The following is a 24,289-nucleotide window of genomic DNA, read 5'->3' as shown; positions in this document are numbered from 1 at the left end:
CTGAAGCTCCCTTCTCTGTGAAAACTCCAGCCTGTGTCAAGTTGACACACAAAACCAGCCAGTACAATCTACTACTAAGTAGTTCATGGACCAAAATCTAAGTAAAATTTAAGGATCAAAAAACAGACTGCATTATGTCCCCCAAAAGGATAAAGCTAAAGCCAAGAAAATTTCAAGTATCTCTCTTTAAATAACCAATTCATGGTGGGCAGATCTACTCTAATTCCAATTATTTTACATATTTATTATGAAGTAATAACAGGAGGAAAGAAGACAATGGCTAACTTATAAAAAGTAGAAACAATAATGATGCTCTAATAACAAGGAGTAATTTTTTCTTTCTTATTTTATGTGTACAGGTGTTTTGCCTGCATCTATGTCAGAACACCATGTGGGTGCCTTTTTCTAGTGGTTACCAAAGAAACAGGAGGTGGGGTCCAAAGCTGAGCAAGAGGCAGGGATCCTTCTTTAGTAGCCTCCTAACAGGAAACTGCCACTGAAGAGTTTAAAACAATATATGACAAGGTAAGAGCTATCTTGAAGCTCATTAAGGGAAAGCTACTGTCTCTGGGTCAAAATAACGGAATCTTAATCATTCCTTTTGTCTTAGGAGGGGACATGACATTCCGATATGCTCCAAAGATTAGAACATTACATACTACTCTCTCTTAAGAATTAATCCTGGGTCAGTAAAATAGCACAGTGGGTGACTTGTGGGTACTTGTAGTCAATCCTGAATTAATTTATCCTTAAATTTCAATCCCTGAAGCCCTCATAGTGGAAGGAGAGAACTGTCTCCCCAACTGGTCTTCTAGCCTCCACTTGTGTGCCTTCTCTGTCAATCACCTGACCAGAAGACTGCTCCTTAGGAAAGCTGGTTCACCTGAAGGCATTAGAGATAGGGAAAATGATCCCCTGAATGAGATCATGTACTCATCTCCCAGAAGCCCCATTCCCAAAAAGAAGCTTATAGCTTTTCCATCAAGCAGGACTACTAAATCTGCCAACATTTCTTTTTCTATCTTTCTATTTCTTCTTTGAATACAATCCAAAACCCTAAAGACACATGCTCATGCCTTTTTACTTTCTATGAGGACTCCTCCACCTCCATTTATAGCTGTTTACTGACTTTCAGGGCTGAACCCTCCTGGTTTATTGGACTCTAATTTGAAAGGCATGACTTTCAGGGCCTATGAAATGGCTCAGAGGGTTAAAGTCATCAAGTCTCGAGTTTCCTTTCCAGAACTCCCAAAGGACAAGGAGAAAACTATTTCCAATTTGTTTCCTTTAAAACTTGCCTGAAATTAGACTATTTGACATGAAATAATTTATGTATGTATTTCTATAGTAAGTTTGCTAGTTATAGATCCCAGATTTTTATTTGTTCCAGTATATAAAGTATAACTGTCAGATTGCCATTTTTAAGAAAACCTATGCTTTATTTTTGAGACAGTGTCTCCTACACAGACACTATGTTGGCTGGCTGGAACTTACTATGTAGATCAGACTGGCTTTGAAATCAGAGATCTGCCTGTGTCTGCCTCCCAAGTGCTGAAATTAAAGTTATATGCTACCATGCCCAGCTCTTTTATTTTTTTAATGTCATGCATGAGTATTATATTTACATAAGTTCCACCTTCTTTCTCCACTCCAAGTCCTTCCAAGTCCTTCCCTCTCGGGATTTTGTCTTTATAATTGTTACACACACAGACACATACACACAAATGTTCATAATAATATAACCTGATGAGTCTTTTTAGTGCTGCCAGTGTGTGTGTGTGTGTGTGTGTGTGTGTATGTGTGTGTGTGTGTTTGGTTTGATTTGTTTTTTTGTTTTTTGAGACCAGGTTTCTCTGTATAGTCTTGCTGACACTGCTCTGCAGTCCAGGCTTGTCTTGGAGTTACACCGGCCTCTGTCTCCTGAGTGCTGGGACTAAAGGTGTCACTACCACCATCTGGCTCTTGGTTTGTTTTTGTTTGTTTTGTTTTATCAAATGACCCTTAAACTTCTTTCTGAGTCAGTTTCTAAATTGTGAGGAAATCCCAGTTTCCCTGGTAAAGTTCCAACTGTCTTACAATTCTGCTTTTTCTTCCCAGGAAATATAGAGTGGGTCTGGAGAGATAGCTCAGAGATTAAAGTATTTGTTGCTCTTGCAAAGAGTTCAGTTTTAATTTCTAACATGTACTTTGAGGAACTCACACTGCCTGTAACTACAATTCCAGGAAATATAACACCCTCTTCTGGATTACACAAGCACCTGCATACATATGGTGAACATATATACACTCAGGCACACACATACACACAAAACCGACAAATAAGCAAATCTTGCCCAAAAAAAGAAAAGAAATAGAGTTTGGATCTGAGATCCAGGCCAGCTTGGTCTACAAACTGAGTTCCAGGATACCAAGGGCTACACAGAGAAACTCTTGTCTCAAAAAAAAAAAAAAAAAAAAAAAAAAAAAAAAAAAAAAAAAAAAAAAAAAAAAAAAAAGCAAAAGAAAAGAAGAGCATGGGGAGAGAGTCATAAGGCCCCAACCACCTTTGAGGAACTATTAGCAGCTATAGTTGCTAGGGGATGGGAACAGATAATTTCCCTTAGTGGTAAAGCCATTAATCTGCCCAAGTTCCAGTGACTAATTTCCCCATCCATATTTGTGCAGTGGGTCACACAACAACAACAACAACAACCAAAACAAAGAAACATGAAAATAGAAGGAAGACTTGTTGAGAAGAAAGGGTACACATGAAAAAGAGTAATGAGAGATGAAAATGACCCAAAGTCAGTACTTGTATGATACTTGTATTATACTGTCAAAGCATAATAAGAAAGAAAAGAAATAGTCTGGTAAAAAAACAAGAAAACAAAAAACAACAACAAAAACAAAACAAAACAAAAGTGTCAGGCAGTAGCCTTTAATTCCAGCATTTGGGAGGCAGAGGCAAGTGGATTTCTGAGTTCGAGGCCAGACTGGTCTACAGAGTGAGTTCCAGGACAGCCAGGGCATTACAGAGAAACCCTGTCTCAAAAAACCAAAACCAAAACAAAACCAAAACCAAAAAACAAAAAACAAAAACAGAAAACAAAAACAAAAAACCAGTTTATTCAAGAATTAAAAGCCGGGTGGTGGTGGCGCACGTCTTTAATCCCAGCACTTGGGAGGCAGAGGCAGGTGGATTTCTGAGTTTGAGGCCAGCCTGGTCTACAAAGTGAGTTCCAGGACAGCCAGGGCCATACAGAGAAACCCTGTCTCGAAACCCCCCCCCCCAAAAAAATTAAAGATGCTAGCTATGCATACAAATCAGGACTCTATCAGAAAAGAGGCCAAAAGCAAAAATTTAGAGTGGTGAGATGGCCTAGTGTGTAAAGGTGCCTGCAGCCTGACAATGCAATCATGAAGACCCTAATCCATGTAAATGTTGAAGGAGAGAACCAACACCGCAAAATTGTATTTTGACTTCTACACATGGGCCATACTCCATTCTAAGCACATCATACACACAATAAATAATAATAGTTGTTATTATTATTAAGGTTTGGAAAATAATTGTTCTCTATTGAACATTTAAAAATTTAAAACTATGAACAAAATCAAAGAGCTTGCCTGATACATACTTGATTATTTAACAAAAGATTATGGCAATCTGATTTGTGGGTTGGCCTAGCCTAGTAAGTATTGCTGTTCTCACTCCTCGAAGCTTTTTTCCTTTATAGAAATCTACAACTGGCAAAATGCAGATGACAATTGACTATGAGGTACCCAACCCAAGTTGATGATATATCTATAACACAGTTCCTATACCTAATGCTCAGGGAACATGGTAGGAGGTAGGGTGGAAAGATTCTAGGAATCAGAGGACAAGGACATCTGTGAGATAATATCTTCTGGATATAACTGGAAAGCTGCACACATGAACTCTGAGCAATATGCTTGTCTAAACAAGACCTACACAATGACAACAGTAGATACGGCAAAGCAGGTAAGGGAAATCTCACAAGGCCCCCAAACCTAGATGATCTCCAGGGACATGTCTCTGATAGGTTATCTATTCCACATAGTCAACCCTAAACACATACACACTAGCAACACTAAATATACTCAGCAGGTTAAATTTATATGTGTATGCTTATGTGCATGCACACATGCCTGCATGTGTGTAACAGTAACAAAGATGAAATGATAAATTTGAGGAGAGGGAGGGACACAAGAGGGATTGGATGAGGTGTAAAAATAAGTAAATAAGTATTCATGCATGACCAAAAACAAGAGCAGGGCATGACAGCAAATAAATCTTCGTTTTAAGATAGGATCTCTCTATTGTATACTCCTTTTTGTCCTGGAACTCAGTCTGTGGACCAGGCTGGCCTTGAACTCACAGAGATCTACCTTTTGTACTTATTAGGCAAGTGTTCTCGCACTGAGCTACCTACATTCCCCAGTCTAGGATTAGGTTCTTAGTGCTTTGTTTCTACAATACCCTAGGTAAGTATAACTTTAAAAAGGTCAATAATTAATCAAGCCACTTTAAGCATCAATTGGGGGAAAAACTCAACTAGGATTTGTTTGCTTCATTGTAATTATTATATGTTATCTGGCAAAAGAAACTGAGAAGGGCAAATTAGGAAGCTATTTGGATTTGCTGGTCTTTGAGTAACGTAATATAGGCCTCCTGCTTCTGGCACAGAATTTAGTTTACAAAAGCAGTCACTTTTACCTGCATGCTGAAACCAAAAGCCAAAGGCAAAAAAAAAAAAAAAAAAAAAAAAAAAAAAAAAAAAGAGATAGCATGCAGGCTGCTCTTGTATCTCTGTTCTTTAACCTTTATGCAACACTACATACTATTTCCCTTATTGAAACTTACATTATCAATAAAAGCAGAAAGAGGCAGAAAAATAATAAATCTTGACTTTCAAATGACAGCCACAATCAGAAGGCTACCTTCTCTCCTATCAATTCTGATGGGTTTTTGCCTTTCTAGAGCTCCCTCCATTCAGTGTAGCTCTGAATAGTTTCTACAATGACTATACTATCACACACATGAACACACAAGGCACAGGATGCAAGGTTACTACTTCTGACTCCAGGGCTGTTTTTCAAAACAGTATGATCTCAGCAATCTTTTTTTTTTTGTCATTTTACTCCTAGCTTATAAAACAACTAGTTAGTTCAAAGGCTGGTAGTCATGAAGTACTAAAAAATCTTCTTAATATCATACACAACAATGCTACTTTTTCTTTAGTGTTATTCCATATCTTTCTGAGGATAAAAGAACATAACATCTTAATAGTCTCTTTTTTGAGGCAGGGTCTAAGTGCCCTGTCCAACCCATTTGCTGGATGTATGCTGTGTGCCACCACACCTAGACTGAAGGTAACAGTCGACTCACACCTCTACACTCACACTCACACACACATACACACACACACACAGCTAGCTACTTCTCCACTCCCTTCACTACTTTTGTTATCTTCTAATGAACTGAACTTCTGTAAATAAATCTTCTAAAGTTATTCTCTGTGAAAGGAAAGAAACCAAATGCTTTGTTTTCTGCTAGAAGTAACCCATTTTTTTTCAACACCTTAAGTATTCAATATATAGCCACTAGCACATTATGACATCATTGCCTTCCAGTGTTTGTTCAGACTAAACAAACCTATTCTATTTTGCTCCTTTGCCTTCAACACAAGGCAAATACTCTTCTCAGACGGTAGGTTAAAGAGTCAGCTAAGAAGCTGGCTCTATTTCCACTATCCATGTCCATTTGCACTATCTGTTTGGCAAATTACGTTTTTTACTTACTGCAACCGACTTGGAGGGTTAACCTAACCAAAAGAATAGCTCTGGGCAGAATCAAATCTTAAATGGCACAAAGAGAAGGGGGCGGGGCCGGTCGCTAACCCTAAACGACAAATTCCAAAGCTTGCAAGAGATAAACAAAGGAAGCTGAGCGAGGCTTACAAGTGCGTCAGTCTACTTGAGCATTCGTGTGGAAACCCACAGCTCACTACGTGCCGGCGTTTAAACGCAGAGTTCTTCTCAAGATTTCCTTTATCTTTACGCTGGTGGAGACTGACAGGGAACACAAGGCTCGCCCGTCATTCTTTCTCTAAACCCGAACCCCCGCGGCCTCGTCACGCAATTCCCAGAGGTACCCCGCGAGGAAGGCCGCGGGGCGCCGAGGAGGCGCGGGCCGGTCCTCACCTGGCAGCCCTTCTTGTGGTGAAAGCCGACCACCACGATGTGCAGGACAGGCCCGCAGGGGGCGCCGTCACTCTCTCGCCCAGCCTTCTCCATGGACGCCCGCCGGAGGCCCGCACCGCGACTCCAAACGCCGAGGCCCGGCCGCACGACCCAGAGCGTCGGCCTTCAGATGTCAGCCTGAGCGCCGCATACGCGCTGCGCCACGAGCTCCGGGGCCGCCGACCAGCTCCCTTACCTCCGCGAAGCCCCACCGGGCCTCCACCTCTCTGCTTCATCCGCTTCCGCAGCTTCCGGGCTGTCACCTGACGCTACAGCCGCCTCCGGCAGCGCGGGGCGGTACCCTGAGGCCCCTGTCCCGCCTGGGTCTGAGCGAGCATGGGCGGAGCCTGACCAGGGGGAGGGTCTAAAGGAAAAGGAGGCGGGGCGGGGTGGGGCTGTATAACAGGAGAGGCGGGGTCTGCTTGAGAGCAGGCCTGGAGGGAGAGGACCCCCCCCCAGCTGAAGGCGGGGCCTACACTACCGGTGGGGCGGGGCAGAGCGGGACGGGGCGGGGCGGGGCAAGGTAGGGAAGACGCTGACCCTCAGAGACCCTGGGCAGTGGTGGAGAAGCACAGAGGTTGATTTGGACACCTCTTAAACCTGCTCCTTTCCCTCTGCGATCTTTATCATATCACTTCTTTCTAAAATCTATTTTTCCTTCATGAAATATCGGTCCTCCTCCTCCTTTTTACCAGTTTTACTTATTTATAAACGTATTTCCTCTTCACTCTAAATCTTTCGTGGAATCTCTCAGCCTTAGTTTTAAATGTTTAACAAGGAGGCATATTCATATCTCTCATATATTCAACGTTGAAATTAAGTTGCTTGCTTACTCAAAATTGTCTTTACTTTCACTCTAGATTTTTTTCATTTAATTTTTTTTTTTTTTTTTTATGTACAGTTCCATATAGTAGGCTGCAAGTGTGTAAAGCCACAACTTGAGGGGCTGGCGTAAGAGGCTTGCAAGTTTCAAGCCAATCTGGGCTGCATAGTGTTAGAAATGTGCTCACAGGGTTGGAGAGATGGCTCAGCCGTTAAGAACACCAACTGCTCTTTCAGAGGTCCTGAGTTCAAGTCCCACCAACCACATGGTGACTCACAACCATCTGTAATGGGATCTGGTGTCCTCTTCTGGTGTGTCTGAAGACAGCTACAGTGTACTCATATAAATAAAATAAATAAATCTTTAAAAAAGAGAAATGTACTCACAAGGTAAAAGATCACCACTACACACGCGTAATGACCCAAATAAAGCTTTATAACGTTCAAATCAATCCAGGCTTGGTGGTGCATGCCTTTCATCCAAGCACTCCAGAGGCATTCTGAGTTTGAGACCAGCCTGGTCTACAGAGCAAGTTCCAGGACAGCCAGGGCTACACAGGGAAACCCTGTCTCGAAAAATGACAACAACAACAACAACAATAGATGATGATGATGATGATGATGATGATGATGATAATAATTGATAATCAGAAGGGCCATAGTCTAAAAACCATAGGAACAAGCATACCTGTTCAGGATGTCAAGGTGATGGTGGCAATGGTGGTTATTGGTTTTCCATTTTAGTCGAGGTCCTATCTCATGCTTTACTCTTGATCGGCTGACTTAGAATGTGGCTGGAAAAGAACAAAGAGTGCAGAGTAGGCAGTGTTTAAACTGAGTACACCTGGATAAACAAATGAAGAACCTGACACAGGGAGAGGAGACAAAGAAGGCACATGGTTATTAAAACTGTAAAAAAATAAAAATAAAAATAAAAAGACTAATTTTTCACATTGGAGAGTGTGAGGGCTATTCCTGGCTGTCAACTTGACAGTTCATTTCTGGAATGAACTACAATCCAGAAATGGAAGGCACATCTCTAATGGAGGTTTTGAGGCTGGAAGACATAGGCTTCTGACCTGGATCTTGACATGGGGTAACATACACTTTTGATCCAGATCTTGAGGCATAGTGGCCATGAAAAGCTTAGACCCAGGCGAGGTAGCACACATCTTTAAACCCAACAGGTCAAGGCAAGCAAATCTCTGAGTTCAAGGCCAGCCTGGGACAGAACATGTTCTAAATCCAGGTGTGGTGGTACACACTTTTATCTGAGCTATCCCTTCTGCTGGAGGTTTGCATAAGGACAACGGAAGAAGAAAGCCTTCCTCCTTCTCTACCTGCTTGCCCTTACATGCCAGCACATCCATTGGAAACTACTTCTTCACAATTTCAGCCTATCAGAAGACCAGCTGAAACACCTAACCTCTTGGGACTGGGCAACTACTAAATAATTGTACTTTTCATTCACAGCTACACATTGTTGGGTTAGTTAGACAGCAGACTACAAGTCATTCCAATAATTTCCCTTAATATATAGAAACATTCCATAAGTTCTGTGACTCTAGAGAACCCTGACTAATATAGAGTTTAAGGTCAGTCTAGGCAAGTGGGATCCCTTTCAGACTTGCAAAAATAGATACATAGATTATATACAAGCAATTTAAGCCTTGAATCATAATATCCTCACCAATAAAGACTTACATTGTACCTATTAAGTTATTATTCCAGTGCTGTGATTAAAATATACTATGTACAGTTTCAGTGCATCTTCTGGGGTTTACTATAACTGGCATAAAATAGGTTTGTTATTCCTAGAATTTTCAAATCCTTTACTGAATTGCTATAGTTTCAAAAAGTAAATTGTTTAAATGCTTCTAAAACTACTCAACATTTTAATATGTTACTACCATATCTTTTTTATATAACAGAATTCTTGGCAGTAGTCATGGCTTCATGAAAAGTATATGATTTCTAGTATACACAGTACTTTAACATTTTTTCACATTACTCTTTTATGTTAACTATTTGATTTTTACTATTTTTTTGATGTAACCTGTGTTAATATTTTCCACAGTTGGCATAGCTAAAGTTAAGTCTAACTTCGCACTTTTGTTTGAAATGTGTGTATAAACTCTGGCTCCAGTAAACATCGATATTTAATTCACTGTCCAGGAGAAATAGCTCTTCCCTTTAGAGGTATGTGTCGCTTTGCATCCCAGAGATATCAGGTGAGACTAAATTATCTCTAACTACTATACTTAAATGTTTTTTTTTTAAATGTGTCATTTAAAGTCATGCTGTATTCAGTTTCTATTGGACAGGAAGTGACCTAAGGGAGACAGGATTTATTGCGGTGCAGGGGTCAAGAAGACACAATGCACAAATGATGGGAAGGACACAGAAGACTTCATGGTCCTTAAACTGCTTCATTTAATAGCACCTCCCTTATATTAATTTTTTGTGTGTATATGTACATGTTTATGTTCATGTATGAGTTTGGAGGCCAGAGGTCAATGTTAGATACCTTTCTTCAATTGCTTCTCTACTTTATTTTTTGACAGAACCTTTCAATGAGCCTAGAGATCACCAATTTGGCTAGACTAGAAGACCAGCAAGCCTTAGGAATCCTGTCTCTGCCTGCCCAACAATGGGACTGTAGACATGAGTCACTATTCCCAACTTTTTTTTTTTTTGAGCATAGGTGCTAGGTAATGACCTCAGATCTTCCTGCTTGGGTGATAGACACTTTACCAACTAAGCTATTTTTTCCAGACTCTGCATTAATTTTTAAGTGAATTACATCACTGTAGAATACATTCATTAACAGGATATTAGTCACCAGGACAAATGCCTTACTGAAAAAAAATTCTCTTGTTTTTCAAAGTATTGGGGAGAGGATCCCAAGACTGGGAAGAAAGACTAGTTTGAGATAACCAAGTCCGAGTATGTTTCTGTACCTTGTCTTTAAAGGAAAGTTTAGTTGTGTTCATATAATGACATTTAACTTCAGGGGAAATTTAAAATGCTTTTCTGAATATATAACATCTTGAAAAGCTTTTTCTAGCCGGGCGGTGGTGGCGCATGCCTTTAATCCCAGCACTTGGGAGGCAGAGGCAGGTGGATTTCTGAGTTTGAGGCCAGCCTGGTCTACAAAGTGGGGCTACTCAGAGAAACCCTGTCTCCAAAAACCAAAAAAAAAAAAAAAAAAAAAAGCTTTTTCTAGACACATATACTTTATAATGATTCATAAATTCCATTTATAATTGGTCTGTAAGGAAGCACCAAAGAGGGGAGGGTACACTCTGAGACAAGAAGCTCTGACACACTTTCCAACTCAGTGAAATTATAGCTAGAATTGGCTGATTGGTATTTATTTATTTATTTATTTATTTATTTATTTATTTAATGTGTATGAGTACATTGTAGCTGCACAGATGGCCGTGAGCCATCATGTGGCTGCTGGGAATTAAACTCAGGATGGCCCCGCTCGCTCTGGCATAATTCACTGTAGCTGTCTTCAGATACACCAGAAGAGGGCATCAGATCTCATTACAGGTGTTTGTGAGCCACCATGTGGTTGCTGGGATCTGAACTCAGGACCTTCGGAAGAGCAGTCAGTGCTCTTACCTGCTGAGCCATCTCGCCAGCCCCTCTGGTTGGTTTTTGCCTCAGGAAAGAACATGGTGTGATTTCCCATCTAGAAATCTTGTTCATTCTACTGTGTAAATACTAAGTTTGTTTTTTAGAGTACAAAAATATTTTAGCCAGGTGGTGGTGGCCCATGCCTTTAATCCCAGCACTTGGAAGGCAGAGACAGGCAGATTTCTGAGTTCAAGGCCAGCCTGGTCTACAGAGTGAGTTCCAGGACAGCCAGAGCTACACAGAGAAACCCTGTCTAGAACCAACCCCCCACCCCGCCAAAAAAAAATTTTTTTTTTTAATTCTTTTTTTGTGGCATTAAAGATTGCTACTGTTGCTGAGTCCAATGGTGCAGTCCAGCTACTTGGAAGACTGAGGCAGGAGAGGAGAAAGTTCAAGGACTGCCTGGGCTACAGAGTGAGTTCAAGGCCAGCCTGAGTAGCTTAGTGACAGCCTTCTCAAAAAACAAGCAAACAAAACAAAACAAAATGAAAACAATACAAGATTTTCCTGGTATGCATTTTCCTGGTTTCAGCCCCAGTGCTGCAGAAAGTTGCTAGCATTTATATTGTTCATTCCTGGGAGACCTAAATCATTGACTGTATTCTTTTTCTGATGAAAATAAAGCAGGAATACAGATAGAAAAGAAAAGCTGAAAAGGGAAGGAGGCTTCATAAATGTTTGGCCTCACTCTGTGTTTAAAACCTTACAAAGATGGTAATGGCAAATACAATTAAGTAAGTACGTAAGTAAGTAAGTAAGTAAGTATATGGGTGTTTTGTTTGCATGTATGTCTGTCTGCCGGCGTCCAGCCTCGACACAGGATTGGAGTTCTCAACTGGAAGTAGGGATATCTGGAAGGCTCATAATAAATATACACAGACTACTTTTTGGGTACAAGGTGACAGGCAGTTTTTCAAGGCTTAAAGTTTCTGTCTTTTCTCTCTCATTCTCTGCTCTTTCTCTCTTGCTCATTCGCTCACAGCTTGAGGCTGCACACACTCTGCATTCTTCTGCGCACTCTGCTTTTTTCCTGTGCACTTTTCTTTTCTTGACGTCTCACACTCATACATACTTCTGTGTGCTCCCCTTCACTCACTCTTCACATGCTCTCTTCATTCACTCTTCACATGCTCTTCTCATGCTCTCTCATTCCTCATTCTCTCTCCACATTCACCTCACATACTCCTCACTCACTCTCTACATGCTCACTACTCGCTCTCTGCATGCTCTCTAGCCTTTTTCTTGCCCCAGTCTTTTATTGATACTCCAAAAACAGGTAAAAAAAAAAAAGACATTGTATAATCATTGCCAAATCAAATTCAAAAGAATAACTACATCCCACAAAGAATCAAGAATTACAATTGTTCCCCAAACTTTCAAGCTTCCCTATTTCCAGGCCTATAGCCAACATAATAATAATTGCAAACGTATCATTATTAAACTTTACCTTATTGTACTTCAGAGCTCAGAGCTCTGAGGTCAGCTACTTGCATTTTCTTGTGAAGCTCTAATGATAAATGATGTGGGCAAAGCTGCCAGGCAGTGGCCAGAAGGAATCAAGTTGACCCTTAACTCAATAGTTCCTCTAGCTTTCTGCTTCTGCACATTGCATACAATGACTTTCCTAAGAGTCCCAGTGTTTTGACTTAGTTTTACTAATATAAGATTTTACATATTCTATACTTGCTTACCCAGGAACCACTCTCAAATGTTGTGGAACTTATTTCATAACTTCAATAGTTTTTTCCTTTCTTGGGGTTCCAATGTTGGCTCTATTTAATTTTCTAATAATTTCTTCCAATTTTCTTTGCAAATTAAGCATTAATCTGGAACTACCATTGTGTAGTTATTAAATTGTTTCCAAGATGAGAACACACAGCATGAACCTGGGCCATTAGGACTGTGCTGTGCTGTGCCCCATGCCTCAATTTTTTAATTGTTTAAGAATCATTACATCAAGGAACATCTAGTTTCACAGAATTCACCAGGGCAGAAGGAGAAAGAAGTAAGAAAGTCAGATATAATAGAATAATTATGCACACCAAGGCCAACTGAAAAGCAGTCACACACTAATGAAATCTAGCTAGGTGGTGGTGGCACATGACTTTAATCCCAGCATTTAGGAGGCAGAGACAGGCAGATTTCTGAGTTCTCGGCCAGCCTGGTCTACAGACTGAGTTCCAGGACAGCCAGGACTATACAGAGAAACTCTGTCTTGAAAAAACAAAACAAAACAAAACAAACAAGCAAAAAACAATTGAAATCTATATAGCTATTGTCCAGGGCTAAGGTTAGGAGAAATGGGAACAACTAATTTTTACAAAGAGCTTTCACAGGCTACTGAGATGTCTCCATGCTGCCCTACTGCAGGCAGTCCCTTATTTCAGAGGGTAGGTCCCCTGGAGGGATATGTCTCCTGCTTCTCAGGGTCCCAGATGCCATCCTTTCCTACAAGGAGCTGCCTCGGACTTCTGAGATGTCTCCATCCTGGCCTACTGCAGGCAGTCCCGTCATTGTATGCTGTCCCTAGTGTCTGTCTTTGTGACTTTTCTATTGCTGTGAAGAGACACCATGACCAAGGCAACACTTAAACATTAAACTGGAGTGTGCCAATGGGCATAAATGAGATATAAGAAACTCGGAGCATTGATTAGACCCTATAGTACTTCTGGGAATGTGATAGTTTTAGTGTGCCACGGCAGATAAATTGTTACTTTAAGATGGCTTATGGCTATAAAATAACCTTTCTTTTACGTTTATTTTGCCTATGTGGGAATGGGAGTACAGTTTTGGGGAGTTGATTTACTTCTTCACCTTGTGAGTTCCAGAGATTGAATAAACTCAGCTTATCCAGCTTGGCAGCATTGACTTTTACCATCTCTGAGCCATCTCACCAGCCCCCTCCGATAACATATGTGCAAGCAATTAATAATGCTACCTATATGCTGTCCCTACCCTAAGCCAAATATAATGTTAGTATTAGGAAACAATGATCAATAAGTAATAATAAATCACACAGGATACAGTTTACTGTGTACTAGATCTTGTCCTAACCAATTTTCATAGGTTATTTCATTTAATCATTAAAATAATATTTTAAGTGAGTGAAAGAGATAGTTCGATGGTTAAGAGCATTTGCTCCTCTTCTAGGAGACCTGGGTTTGATTCCTATCATCTGCGAAGGATTCGTAACTGTAACTTAAGTTCCAGGGGATCTGATTCCCTCTCAGGCCTCTGTGGACACCAGGCACATATGTAATGCACAGACAATAGGCTGGTTTGATTTTTTGAGACAGGGTTTCTCTGTGTAGCCCTGGCTGTCCTGGAACTCACTCTGTAGACCAGGCTGGCCTCGAACTCAGAAATCTGCATGCCTCTGCCTCTCACGTGCTGAGATTAAAGGCATGCACCACCACAGCCCGACCTAATAGGCTGGTTTGAATAAGAATGAACTCCACAGGCTCATATATTTGAATGCTTAATTACCAGGATTTGGAACTGTTTGAAAAGATTAGAAGGATTCATAGGTGTGGCCTTATTAGAGTAGATATGGCCTTATTACAGTAGGTGTGGCCTTAGAGGAAGTATGTCACAAAGACAGACATACATGCAATCGAAACACCCATATATAATTAATTAATTAATTGATTAAAAATAATACTGTATTTGCCATACCATCAGTGCTTCTAATAGATAAATTGAGATTTAAAAAGCTTAAATGTACCCATAAGAAAAAATAATTAGTAGAAACTGTGTTGGGCTAGTGAAATAGCTCTGGGTAAAGGTGCTTTCTGTCAAGTTTGTTAACCAGAGTTTGAGCCCCAGAATGCACATGATTGAAGGAAAGAACATATTCTTTCAAATTTTCTTCTGTTACACACATGTGTGTGCATTCATATGGTGCGCACAATTAAATGTAATTTTAAAAACATTTTCAAAAGTTTTTAAAAACTGTGAAGTTTGGATTTGAATAAAAGTCACTAAATTCAGAACTAATAGATTTAATCACTGTACTACGTATCAATGTTCTTAGTCTTGAGGAACTCAGTTTTTTTTAAGGGTAGGTAGCTTTGTTGAATAATTATATTAAAAAATACACCCAAATAACTCTGACAGCTATTGACCCTGCTGCCAGCCAGCAACAGACTCCAATAAGAAAGACTACACAAGTCAGGATAGGCTATCATCGACTTGAAAAATGGCCACCTTTACGAGGACACTGAGGAATATCATAAAGTTAAATAGAAAAAAAAATGAGTGAAGACTGGGTTTATTCAGAAAATACATTTGAAAAGGCAACTGTTTATGTTAAATGTGGGAGAAATGGGTATAGTTTAAAGACAAGATCAATAAGAGAAGCTTGGAAGTGACACACACCCACTGCACACAGTATTTCCTCTTCTTGGAATGCTACCTTTGCCCTTTCTCTGCTTATCCATCCTTAATCACTGTGTGAGACTAGACTCCCAACAGTTCCTCTCCTCTTATGTGTGGCCAGGGGATAGGGTTTCCATTTGTTTTAAGCACAAGGAACTTAATTCTGGTTCTTGCCTCAAAGGATGACTGTAAAGTGTGTTTGTAATTGCCTTGGCACCTAGTAGATCCATAAGATTTATGGGTTGGGAATGGAGGAAAAGCCACCACTGGCTTGGAATTGAGAATGGAGCTGAGTTTTCTAGGCTCCTTGGAGGGATTGCTTTCTATATTAAATTCCATAGTGCTGTGCACATGTGCACATGAAATGTATTATTTGTCCTTCTTCCTGCTCACTCAGTTGAAGACTTTTCTGAACATTGCTTTTATATATGAACATTGTTTTATATAGTAAGCTGCTAGTCAGACAGTATTCTGTGGATATGTTTGTTCAACGAAGGAATGAAGTGTGCTTACCAAACACTGTTAAGAATGAATGCTGCTCATAATGATCTCTCATATTTAGACTGTTTGGTTTTAAGTCCATCACATGAGATGGACAAAGGCAAAGAATGTATCTGCTTTAAAAATAGCAACAAAACAAACAAACAAGCAAACAAACAAAGCACTAGGGTCCAAACACAGGGCCTCATGAATGCTAGGAAAGCACTCTATGGCGAAGCTACCGGCTAGCCTTTGTTAGTTTTAATTTCTTATTTTGTGTCAGGATCTAAGATGGCCATGTTGACAACTGATGCCTCATCTTGCCTCAAGTGCTGGGTTTACTGGCCACTCCACATTTAAAGGGGGCTTTTTAATCTTTTCCAAAATAGAAGTGTGATAAAAAGGTTTTCAAACATGATGGTGTCAACATACAAAGTGACATCTTACAGTTGTCTGGAAATCAAAAACCTGATATTGACTTTAAAGCCTGTCATAAGCTAGACTCCTAGAAACGACAGGAAACAAATAAATAGTAAAAATTAAAAAAAAATAAAGCTTATGGAAATTAATGCTGCTTCAGTCCCCTGGTCTTAAAAGTACCAGATTCTTTAGGAAAATGAGTTCCTCTTTGAGGAACATGCAGAACGAGTTTATAGTAGGAAACATAAATTGATTTTATTGGTCTGAAGAAAGATGCCGGCTTGAGATGCAACCTTCTAGAGGAAAATTAGCAACCTTCTAGAGGAAAATTAGCCGACTCTGAGATCTCGTATGCTGTGGTCTTCAGGAGGCAAACTATTTCTGAAGTTTAGCAAGACTTCCGTGTACCATAGGTGCCTGCCGGGTTGGTGGCACTGGTAGAGGTCCGAACCTCTCTATCGAATCTCTCTGCGATCCATTTGGATCCTCCCAATCTCAAGATCGGCTTCCGATTAGTCTTGTCTGAAACAGCTGTGGAAAAGGGCGGAAGCGCGCTATTTTAAAGTCTGCGCCGGTGTCCTTATGCCACTTCCGGCGTGGCCATGGCGGCTAACGCGACTACGAACCCGTCCCAACTCCTGCCACTAGGTAAAAGTCTTGCTTGGGGAGCGGGCGGGTTGCTACAGTTCCACACTGGGGGCCGAGGCTGGGCCGCCGCTCCTCCCGGCGCAGCTGACCCGTCCCTGGCGTCGCTGGGAAGACGGACAGACCGTTTTGCCTGTCGGTGGTCGGCGAACGTCCCACTTAGTGAAGGACGTGCTCGGCCTTCTTTTTGAGCACGCCAGTAAGATACCATGGGTAGCAATCCCAGTTCTCAGCTTGGCCTTTTCGGTCTCCAGATCGGATAGACCCTGTATTGTATCTGCTTGGGTAAGGAGTGCGCCTCGGTGTCTTTTGAGTCTTACAATAGAAATCTGGAAGCTAGCCCCGTTATTCATTAATTCAATAAGCATTTCCCGCGCAGTGCCAGAGAACTGTTGAATAACGAACTTAAATTACAGCCATTGCTTTCCCGGCACACATCATGCTGAGCAGTTTTTCTAAGATGCTGAAATGCACAGGTTGGCCCCGGAGCACAGAGGGTAAAGGTTAAGTGAGAAAAGAAGTGGCAGGAAAGCTGGTGTCTATAATAATGCTTCTCTCCTGTAATGTTTTGGGGCTGGTGAACCTAGTGAATGTAGCTGAGATTGGAAGGTTTTGCAATGTTAGGTATTGTCTATCGGTACAAACACTGATGAAGAAAAACAGTGATGATCACCATCCACTTCATGGTGTGTGTGTGTTTTCATATATTAATCAAATAATCTAAGTAAAATCACAGGCCTATTAATTGCAAATAAAGAGTTAAGTGAAAGCTAAGGCAAACATTTGTGCTAATGATTAGACAGAGTTGTATAAGACATAAAGTTATTGAATGGCTCCAGGTATATGTGTAGCAGAGGATAGCCTTGTCTGACATCAATGTGAGGGGAGGCCCTTGGTCCTGTAGAGGTTTGATGACCCAGCATAGGGGGGGATGCTGGAGTGGAGGGGCAGGAGTGGGTGGGAGAGCACCGGAGAGCACCGGCATAGAGGCAATTGGAGGGGGGAGAAGGTGGATGTGGGAGGGGGATTGTGGAGGGGTAACCAGGAAGGGGGATATCATTTGAGATGTAAATGAATGGGATGATTAATAAAAATAAATAAAAAGCAAAAAATTATTGAATGTTTTTGCTTATCTTTAATTGTAAGAAAATAATAAGTAAAGTAGGCATTCAAATGTTGGTTGATGCCGGGCAGTGGTGACGCACGCCTTTAATCTCAGCCCTTGGGAGGCAAAGGCAGGCTCTGAGTTCGAGGCCAGCCTGGTCTTCAGAGTGAGTTCCAGGACAACCAGGGCTATACAGAGAAATCCTGTCTTGAAAAAACAACAACAAAAAACAAAAAACAACAAAAAAAAAGTTGGTTGACTTAATAAGTGGGTAAAACTACTTTTTTCCTTCCACAGAGCTTGTGGACAAGTGTATAGGATCAAGAATTCACATTGTGATGAAGAGTGATAAAGAAATTGTTGGTACACTTCTAGGATTTGATGACTTTGTCAGTATCCTTTTTAAAAGTGGTAATAGTGTAGGTTTTTAAGGATGTATTAATTTAAGTAAGAATATAAACAGATGATATATTTCTGGTTATTACATTAAGAATAAATTAAACCTTGTTTATTTTCTTAACATCAAATTTCAGATATGGTGTTGGAAGATGTTACAGAATTGTGAGTAGTATTAAAAATTAAAGAATTGGGGAGGAGGGGAGGAAATCTCTCTCTTTTTTTTTTTTTTTTAGGAAATCTCTTTTTAATTAAAGATGGTGCCTTGGTTACTTTTCTATTACTGTGAAGAGACAGCATGACAAAGGCATCTTATGAAAGAAAACATTTAACTGGGGGCATGACTTTCTTGGTTGGGATTAAGGCAGCAGGCAGGAACCTGTGGAGCTGAAGTTAAGCTTATATGTTCAGACGTGGGGGGGGGGGAGAGAACGCGCACGAGTGCTCTAGTGAGCACTAAGTGGGTAGAATTTAGGCTATTGAAACCTCAAAGCCTATAGAGTGACGCATCTCTTCCAAAAAAGGCCACACCTAATTATTTCCAGTCTACCAACAGAGGACCAAGTGGAGGCCATTCTCCTTTAAACCTCCATAGCAGCTTTAGTTTGATTGATTAAAAGAACACTACTTGTTGGAAAATACCTTAATACTGAAACGTTATTTACTGGTGTTTGTGAGGTCCAGTTAAAGGATTATTATCTTCATATTATTCCTGGATTTGTAAGAAATTAGTGTGAACAAGCCTTATGGTGAATTATATTTACATGAATATTATCCAGCGGGTAGTTGGTATTTTTGAACCTCACTGTAATTATATATGTTCACATTCATGCATATGGAAGGATAGCGGCTTTGGTACTAGGGACTGAACCCAGAGCCTTGCACTCTGCCACCAAGCTATTTTTCTTACCCCAGTAATAACTTTTAGAGACGGAAAGTATTTCCAAAATACTGCCTTTGATTACTTATTTATCCTGACTCCATTTTAATCTATTTATTTAGTGAAATTACACCAGAAGGAAGAAGAATTACAAAATTAGATCAAATTCTACTAAATGGAAATAATATAACAATGGTAAGACATTAAAACTTTTCTTTTGAAGTTATTTACTTTGAAGTGTAGGGATTATGGAACTGACTTAAACGTATACTCAGTTGACAGTATTCATGGCACTGAGGTAGAGGCACTGAGGATGGGAGGGGAGCCTTGGTGATCTGTGCCCTGAGGCAGCTGTTGAAAGAGCTTTGGTCCTTAAGATTAGTTTGCTTATTAATCTTTGTAGACTTTTAGCTCATCAGGAATCATTAATAATGTAAAACATCAGCTAGTGATGTAGGGATTACTAACAGATACAGAGGACTTGGAGAAGATGAGATGTGAAGGATGGGGAGAGACAAAGCTGGCTTTAGTCTATGAGGAATACTCAGGGTTTTTTAGGTAGTATGGTAGTGTTATTAATAAACTCTTTTTTCTCCAATGCAGCTGGTTCCTGGAGGAGAAGGGCCTGAAGTATGAACAGATTTCCTCGACTTCTGCTAGATTTTGGCTTTTTTTTTCAAACCCTTAGTGTTTAGATTCTATAAAATGAAGTTTCCGTTAAAGGGAAACTCTTTGAAAATATACATCCATTTTTCTAAGCTAATCATGGTTATTTTGGGAAAAGAAGAGTTTTGTTTTGTCTTGTTTTTTTAAAGACTAAAGAAATAAAGATGTTTTTGGTTAATTGTGATTTGATTTATTATGTTGAAATAGCTAGTGGAACAAATAATAATTATTTTGATACTTGGTTTCATGTTGATTTCTTCTTATTTTCTCCCTCGCTTATATTAATTTGATTGGAGCAGGGGTGATTTTACTCAGTGACTTGAGGGTAGGGTGGAGCAGAAGAGATCTGTCTAATGTGATGTCCTCCAATGGCTGTTCTTCCTGGCCTCTTTGCTAAAATTGAACTTAGTTCTTGTTTTTTCAAAGAGCTCTTGTTTATTTTTATTTTATGCATATGAGTATCTTCTCTGCATGTAGGTCTGCTTCATGTGCAGTGTCCGCAGAACCCAGAAGAGGTTGTTGGATCCCTGGTATTAGACTTACCGTGGGTTGTTACCTGCAATGTGGGTATGGAAATCAAACCTGGCTTCTCTGTATGAGGAGCAAGTGCTCTTAACCATTGAGCTCCTGAACTTAATTTTTTTTTTTTAAGATTTATTTATTTATTTTATGTATGTGAGTACACAGATACACCAGAACACCAGAAGAGGGCATCAGATCCCATTGCAGATGGTTGTGAGCCACCCTGTGGTGGCTGGGATTTGAACTCAGGACCTCTGGGAGAGCAGTCAGTGCTCTTAACTGCTGAGCCATCTCTCCAGCCCCCTGAACTTAAATCTTAAACAGCATTCATTCCAAAACAAAATGAACTTTGAGTTTGAATATATCATTTAAAAAACCTTAATGATCCCTTCAGAAAATTCAGTTCAAACTCTAATATTTCATAATGATGCTTTTCACATTGAATTCAGTTTTTATTAATTCCTGTTAAAAACAAACCATGTGTGCATATTGTAGAAATGCCAGTAAGTAAAAAGTAGTAATCACATATTTTCCTAGCTTGAAAAAAATTAATTTTATTTTTTTAGTGTGTATGAGTGCCTGCTTTTATGTTTGTGTACCACTTACCTGTCTTGTCTTGTACCCTTGGAGGCCAGAAGATATTGTTGGACCCTGGAACTAGAATTACAAGGGGTGATGAACTGGGATCATGTGCAAGAGCAACAACTGTTTTTAATTGCTGAGCCATCTCTCCAGCTCCTGTACATAAACCAACAGCAACAACAATAAACATTTACTTACTATGGGTGTGAGTGTGCTGTGTGGATGAGTGAGTGCCGTGGAGCACTATGGAGGTGAGAGGAAAACTTGGAGGGGTCAGGCCTTTCTCTTCTATCACATGGTCCTGGGTATTGAATTTAGGCTGTCAGGCTGAGGAGCAAGTGCCTTTCCCAGCTGAGCCATCTTACCCACTCCTGTCAAATTGTTGAGTGTGTACATTTAAACAATAATTTTCTTATCCTAAGTTTTAGACTAAGTACAATTTTAAAGAAGGTTAAATGAGTATTTTTCTGTGTCAAATATTTCAGTAGTAATATCTATAAATTTTTATTAAGTATTTTTACTATAAATTATTTCACCTATGCTTATTGGCTATAGGAATTTTAATAAATCTTTATATTTTTGTTTTTCCTGGAGTGAATTCATAGAGCACGTATTTGTTGTATTGCCAACAGAAAGTTTATTTCATAATACTTTTGCCTGTTTTTTTTTTCAGTCCTCTTACACCCTTATAACATTCAACTATGCTGTAAATTTTTCCATGTGCTAAGCAAAACCTGATTTAAAAACTTTTAAAAACTTACTTTGGACTTACTTGTATTTTATGAGTTAGTTGAGGTCTTCTCATCCCAGTCCTTTTTGGAGACAGTCTTGCTATACATCCCAGGCTGGCCTTGAGCTTGCAATCCTGCTTCAGTGCCCCAGCACTAGGATTACAGGCAGGTTCTACTACATTTAGATTTATATAAAGCAGGGCTAGTGAAATGGCTCACTGGTTAAGAACACTGGCTGCACACTCAGGTTCTGAGCTCAGTTCCCATCAGCCACAAGGTGGCTCATGGCCATATGTGAAAGGGGTCTGATGTTCTCTTCTGGCATGCACAGGTGTACATGCAGACAACACTCATGCATAAACAAATAAATCTTTAAAAAAATTAAATGTTTATATCAAGCTTTGGACTATGTGTTTTAAAAAATTTGCAAAAACTTTTTTTGTGAGATTATTTTACTCTTGTTGCTGCGACAAAATACTTGACAAAAGCAATTTATGAAACAAAGGGGTTGCTTTCCCTTGTAGTTCCAGGGACAGGTAAGAAAGTCAGCAGGAGTGTGGGGCAGCTGGTTACACAGTATCCACAGCCAGGAAGCAGAGGGCAATGAATGCCGCTACTCAAGCTCCCTGTGCCCCTTCTATTCAACCTAGGACCCCAGCTATGGGATGACTGCCACCTTAACTTTAAAGAATCCCTTACAGACATGCCCAAAGGTTTGTTTCCGTGGTGATTCTAATTCCCATCAAATTGAAAATTAGGATGAATAATCAAATTATTCCTTGTCACATTTTGCAAATAATATCCACAGCCTATAGTTTGGCTTCTAGTAGTATTTTTAATATAGTGTACTTTTATGCAATTATGTTTACCTAGGCTGCATTTTCATCTGGCCCTAATTGATCAGAAAGTTCATTGCTGTGTGTGTGTATGTGTAAAGGACAAAAATATGTATATTTAATATATTAATATAATATTACATATATAATATATTATTAATATATTAAATCTTTTAGTGTTTCTGCTTTTAAAAACAATCTTTTAATTTCCAGAACATAATTACTTACTTGTAATATTGTTTGACTTACATGGTATAAATATTACTACATTGCCTAATTTCAGGATAACTATGGTTTGGTTGGTTGCTAGCTTTTTCCTTTTGGAACAAGCTTAATGATGCAACACTGGCTTTTCCCCCCTCTTAATTTTCAGTACCAGGGAAATATGACAGTCATTGGTCATTGCCAACTCTTTTTCTCTGAGGACCTAGTACTCTGCAGGGAGCATATGTTCGTAACTTCAGTGTGCTGTAAGTTTTATAGGAGGAAGCATAGTTGCCCATGTGGCTGCATGGATGAGTCTACTTGCCTGCAGTCAAACTAAGTCTCCTAGTCTGTTCTCAGAGCTGAGAATCAAATCCAGAGTCCTATACATGCCAAGAAAGCACTCCTCACTGAGCTGTGTTCTCAGCTCCCAATCTATTGTGTAACAGTAATAAAAATGATCTAATTCCTTTCCGTTTACACTTTTATCCCCAATTTGTTTAGAATAGATACTATTCTGAATTTTTCTACCTTGGCAGTGTCAGGATCTCTAAGCCATGAAATATGAGTAGACTACCCTCTTTATTCTCCACTTATAACTGTCCAGATACTGCCAAATATCCTGAGTAAATGATCACTCTTTGACTGAACCATTACAATAAGTAGGTGTTATTTATTGAGCTCTTCCAAGTCATCTAATGTTTATTTAGTCAAGGACCAGGAGCACTGGCATTAGATAACTTAAGATTGTGGCAAGAAGTGCTGTCGTAGAGAGCCCAGTTGGGTTTAAGCTGGAAGGATGTTGAATTGGGTGCTAGTCATACATGATCTTTCACTTTGGCAAGTTGGTAGCCCCTGACAAGATGATGACACATTAAAGCTGTACTTGAGCTTCCTTCCACCTTGTAGGCAGTATCCACTGGAATTGGTCCCCTCCAGGGCCTGTTTACTGCTTTCTAACCTTGTGGAGAGGCTCTAGGAATCTTGGAACTTTCAGGAATCTTGGAGCTTTTGGAATCTCAGGCACCTCCCTCCATTGAAGGAGTGCTTTAATTCAAAGGAAGTAGCTATACAACAGAAGCAGGAGTGTGACCAAGTCTTAATGAAAGGAGCAGGAGTACATACAGGAGTGGATTAGAGTGAACCCAGACAAGGCCCACTGCTTCAGAAATTGATGTAGCACAAGGAAAGGCTGCTTCAGGCATCTGAAGTAAGGTCTTTACCGATTATAGTTCTTGGTGGGCCTATAGGAGCTCATCTTCAAAATTTACATTGGTCAGAACTCTATTTGCATTCATCATATTCAGAATCTGTGCTATGACTTTGACAGTGGTAGGTTTCAGGCTCTAGGACATTTTTACTTGATAGAATCATGAACTGTGGTCTGGATGAGTTGTTTTCTAAATTGAGTATTGAGACTAGTGATAATCTTTTGTATCTTTGGTCCCATTAAAAAGTGAATTGTGGGCCTGGAAAGATGGCTCAGCAGATAAGAGCAGAATCATGGGCCTGGAAAGATGGCTCAGCAGTTAAGAGCACTTGCTGCTTTTTCAGAAGACCCTTATGTTCCTAGCACCCACATCAAATGACTCAAGACTGCCTGTAACTCCAACTTAGGGGTATCAGATGCTCTCTTCTGGCCTCCACTAACCTACAAACTCATGACCAACACACACTTGCACATGTATACAAAAATAATTTATAAAAATGAAAAGTAAAGCATGAATAACAACAA

General features: G+C 40.0%; 2 protein-coding genes and 1 long non-coding RNA gene across 5 annotated transcripts in view; 1 reads left to right on the top strand and 2 right to left on the bottom strand.

The window, feature by feature from the left end:
• Positions 1 to 6,655, bottom strand: part of Avl9 (AVL9 cell migration associated) — a 48,783-nt gene extending 42,128 nt beyond the window's left edge. For both annotated transcript variants that reach the window (XR_004122030.1, XM_031382014.1), the window contains exon 1: positions 6,205 to 6,655. Coding sequence is in view for 1 of the 2 variants with exons in the window: in XM_031382014.1 (XP_031237874.1) it covers positions 6,205 to 6,297 (93 nt within the window). In the remaining variant the exon portion in view is untranslated. The remainder of the gene's footprint in view (positions 1 to 6,204) is intronic.
• Positions 6,656 to 7,768: 1,113 nt separating this feature from the next.
• Positions 7,769 to 24,289, bottom strand: part of LOC116098976 — a 40,929-nt gene continuing 24,408 nt past the window's right edge. For both annotated transcript variants that reach the window (XR_004122028.1, XR_004122029.1), the window contains exon 3: positions 7,769 to 7,859. This is a non-coding gene — a long non-coding RNA (uncharacterized LOC116098976). The remainder of the gene's footprint in view (positions 7,860 to 24,289) is intronic.
• Lsm5 (LSM5 homolog, U6 small nuclear RNA and mRNA degradation associated) lies at positions 16,517 to 19,921 on the top strand. The gene is made up of 5 exons (XM_031382013.1): positions 16,517 to 16,635; positions 18,035 to 18,130; positions 18,271 to 18,298; positions 19,136 to 19,208; positions 19,617 to 19,921. Exons 1-5 carry the CDS (start codon positions 16,590 to 16,592, stop codon positions 19,647 to 19,649), a joined length of 276 nt encoding a protein of 91 aa, XP_031237873.1. The 5' UTR covers positions 16,517 to 16,589; the 3' UTR covers positions 19,650 to 19,921.

The sequence above is a fragment of the Mastomys coucha genome, unplaced genomic scaffold (assembly GCF_008632895.1).
Source record: "Mastomys coucha isolate ucsf_1 unplaced genomic scaffold, UCSF_Mcou_1 pScaffold20, whole genome shotgun sequence".
Taxonomy (NCBI): Eukaryota; Metazoa; Chordata; class Mammalia; order Rodentia; family Muridae; genus Mastomys; species Mastomys coucha.
Note: the sequence above shows the minus strand (reverse complement) of the source record. Positions and strands in the feature narration are given on the sequence as shown.

What these genes read in the sequence shown, in the direction of transcription:
- Lsm5 (XM_031382013.1), top strand. Translation starts at nt 16,590, where the DNA reads ATGGCGGCTAACGCGACTACGAACCCGTCCCAACTCCTGCCACTAG. An exon ending in AGGATTTGATGACTTTGTCA is followed by an intron (nt 18,131 to 18,270) that starts GTATCCTTTTTA and finishes ATCAAATTTCAG; the next exon opens with ATATGGTGTTGGAAGATGTT. An exon ending in TTGGAAGATGTTACAGAATT is followed by an intron (nt 18,299 to 19,135) that starts GTGAGTAGTATT and finishes CTATTTATTTAG; the next exon opens with TGAAATTACACCAGAAGGAA.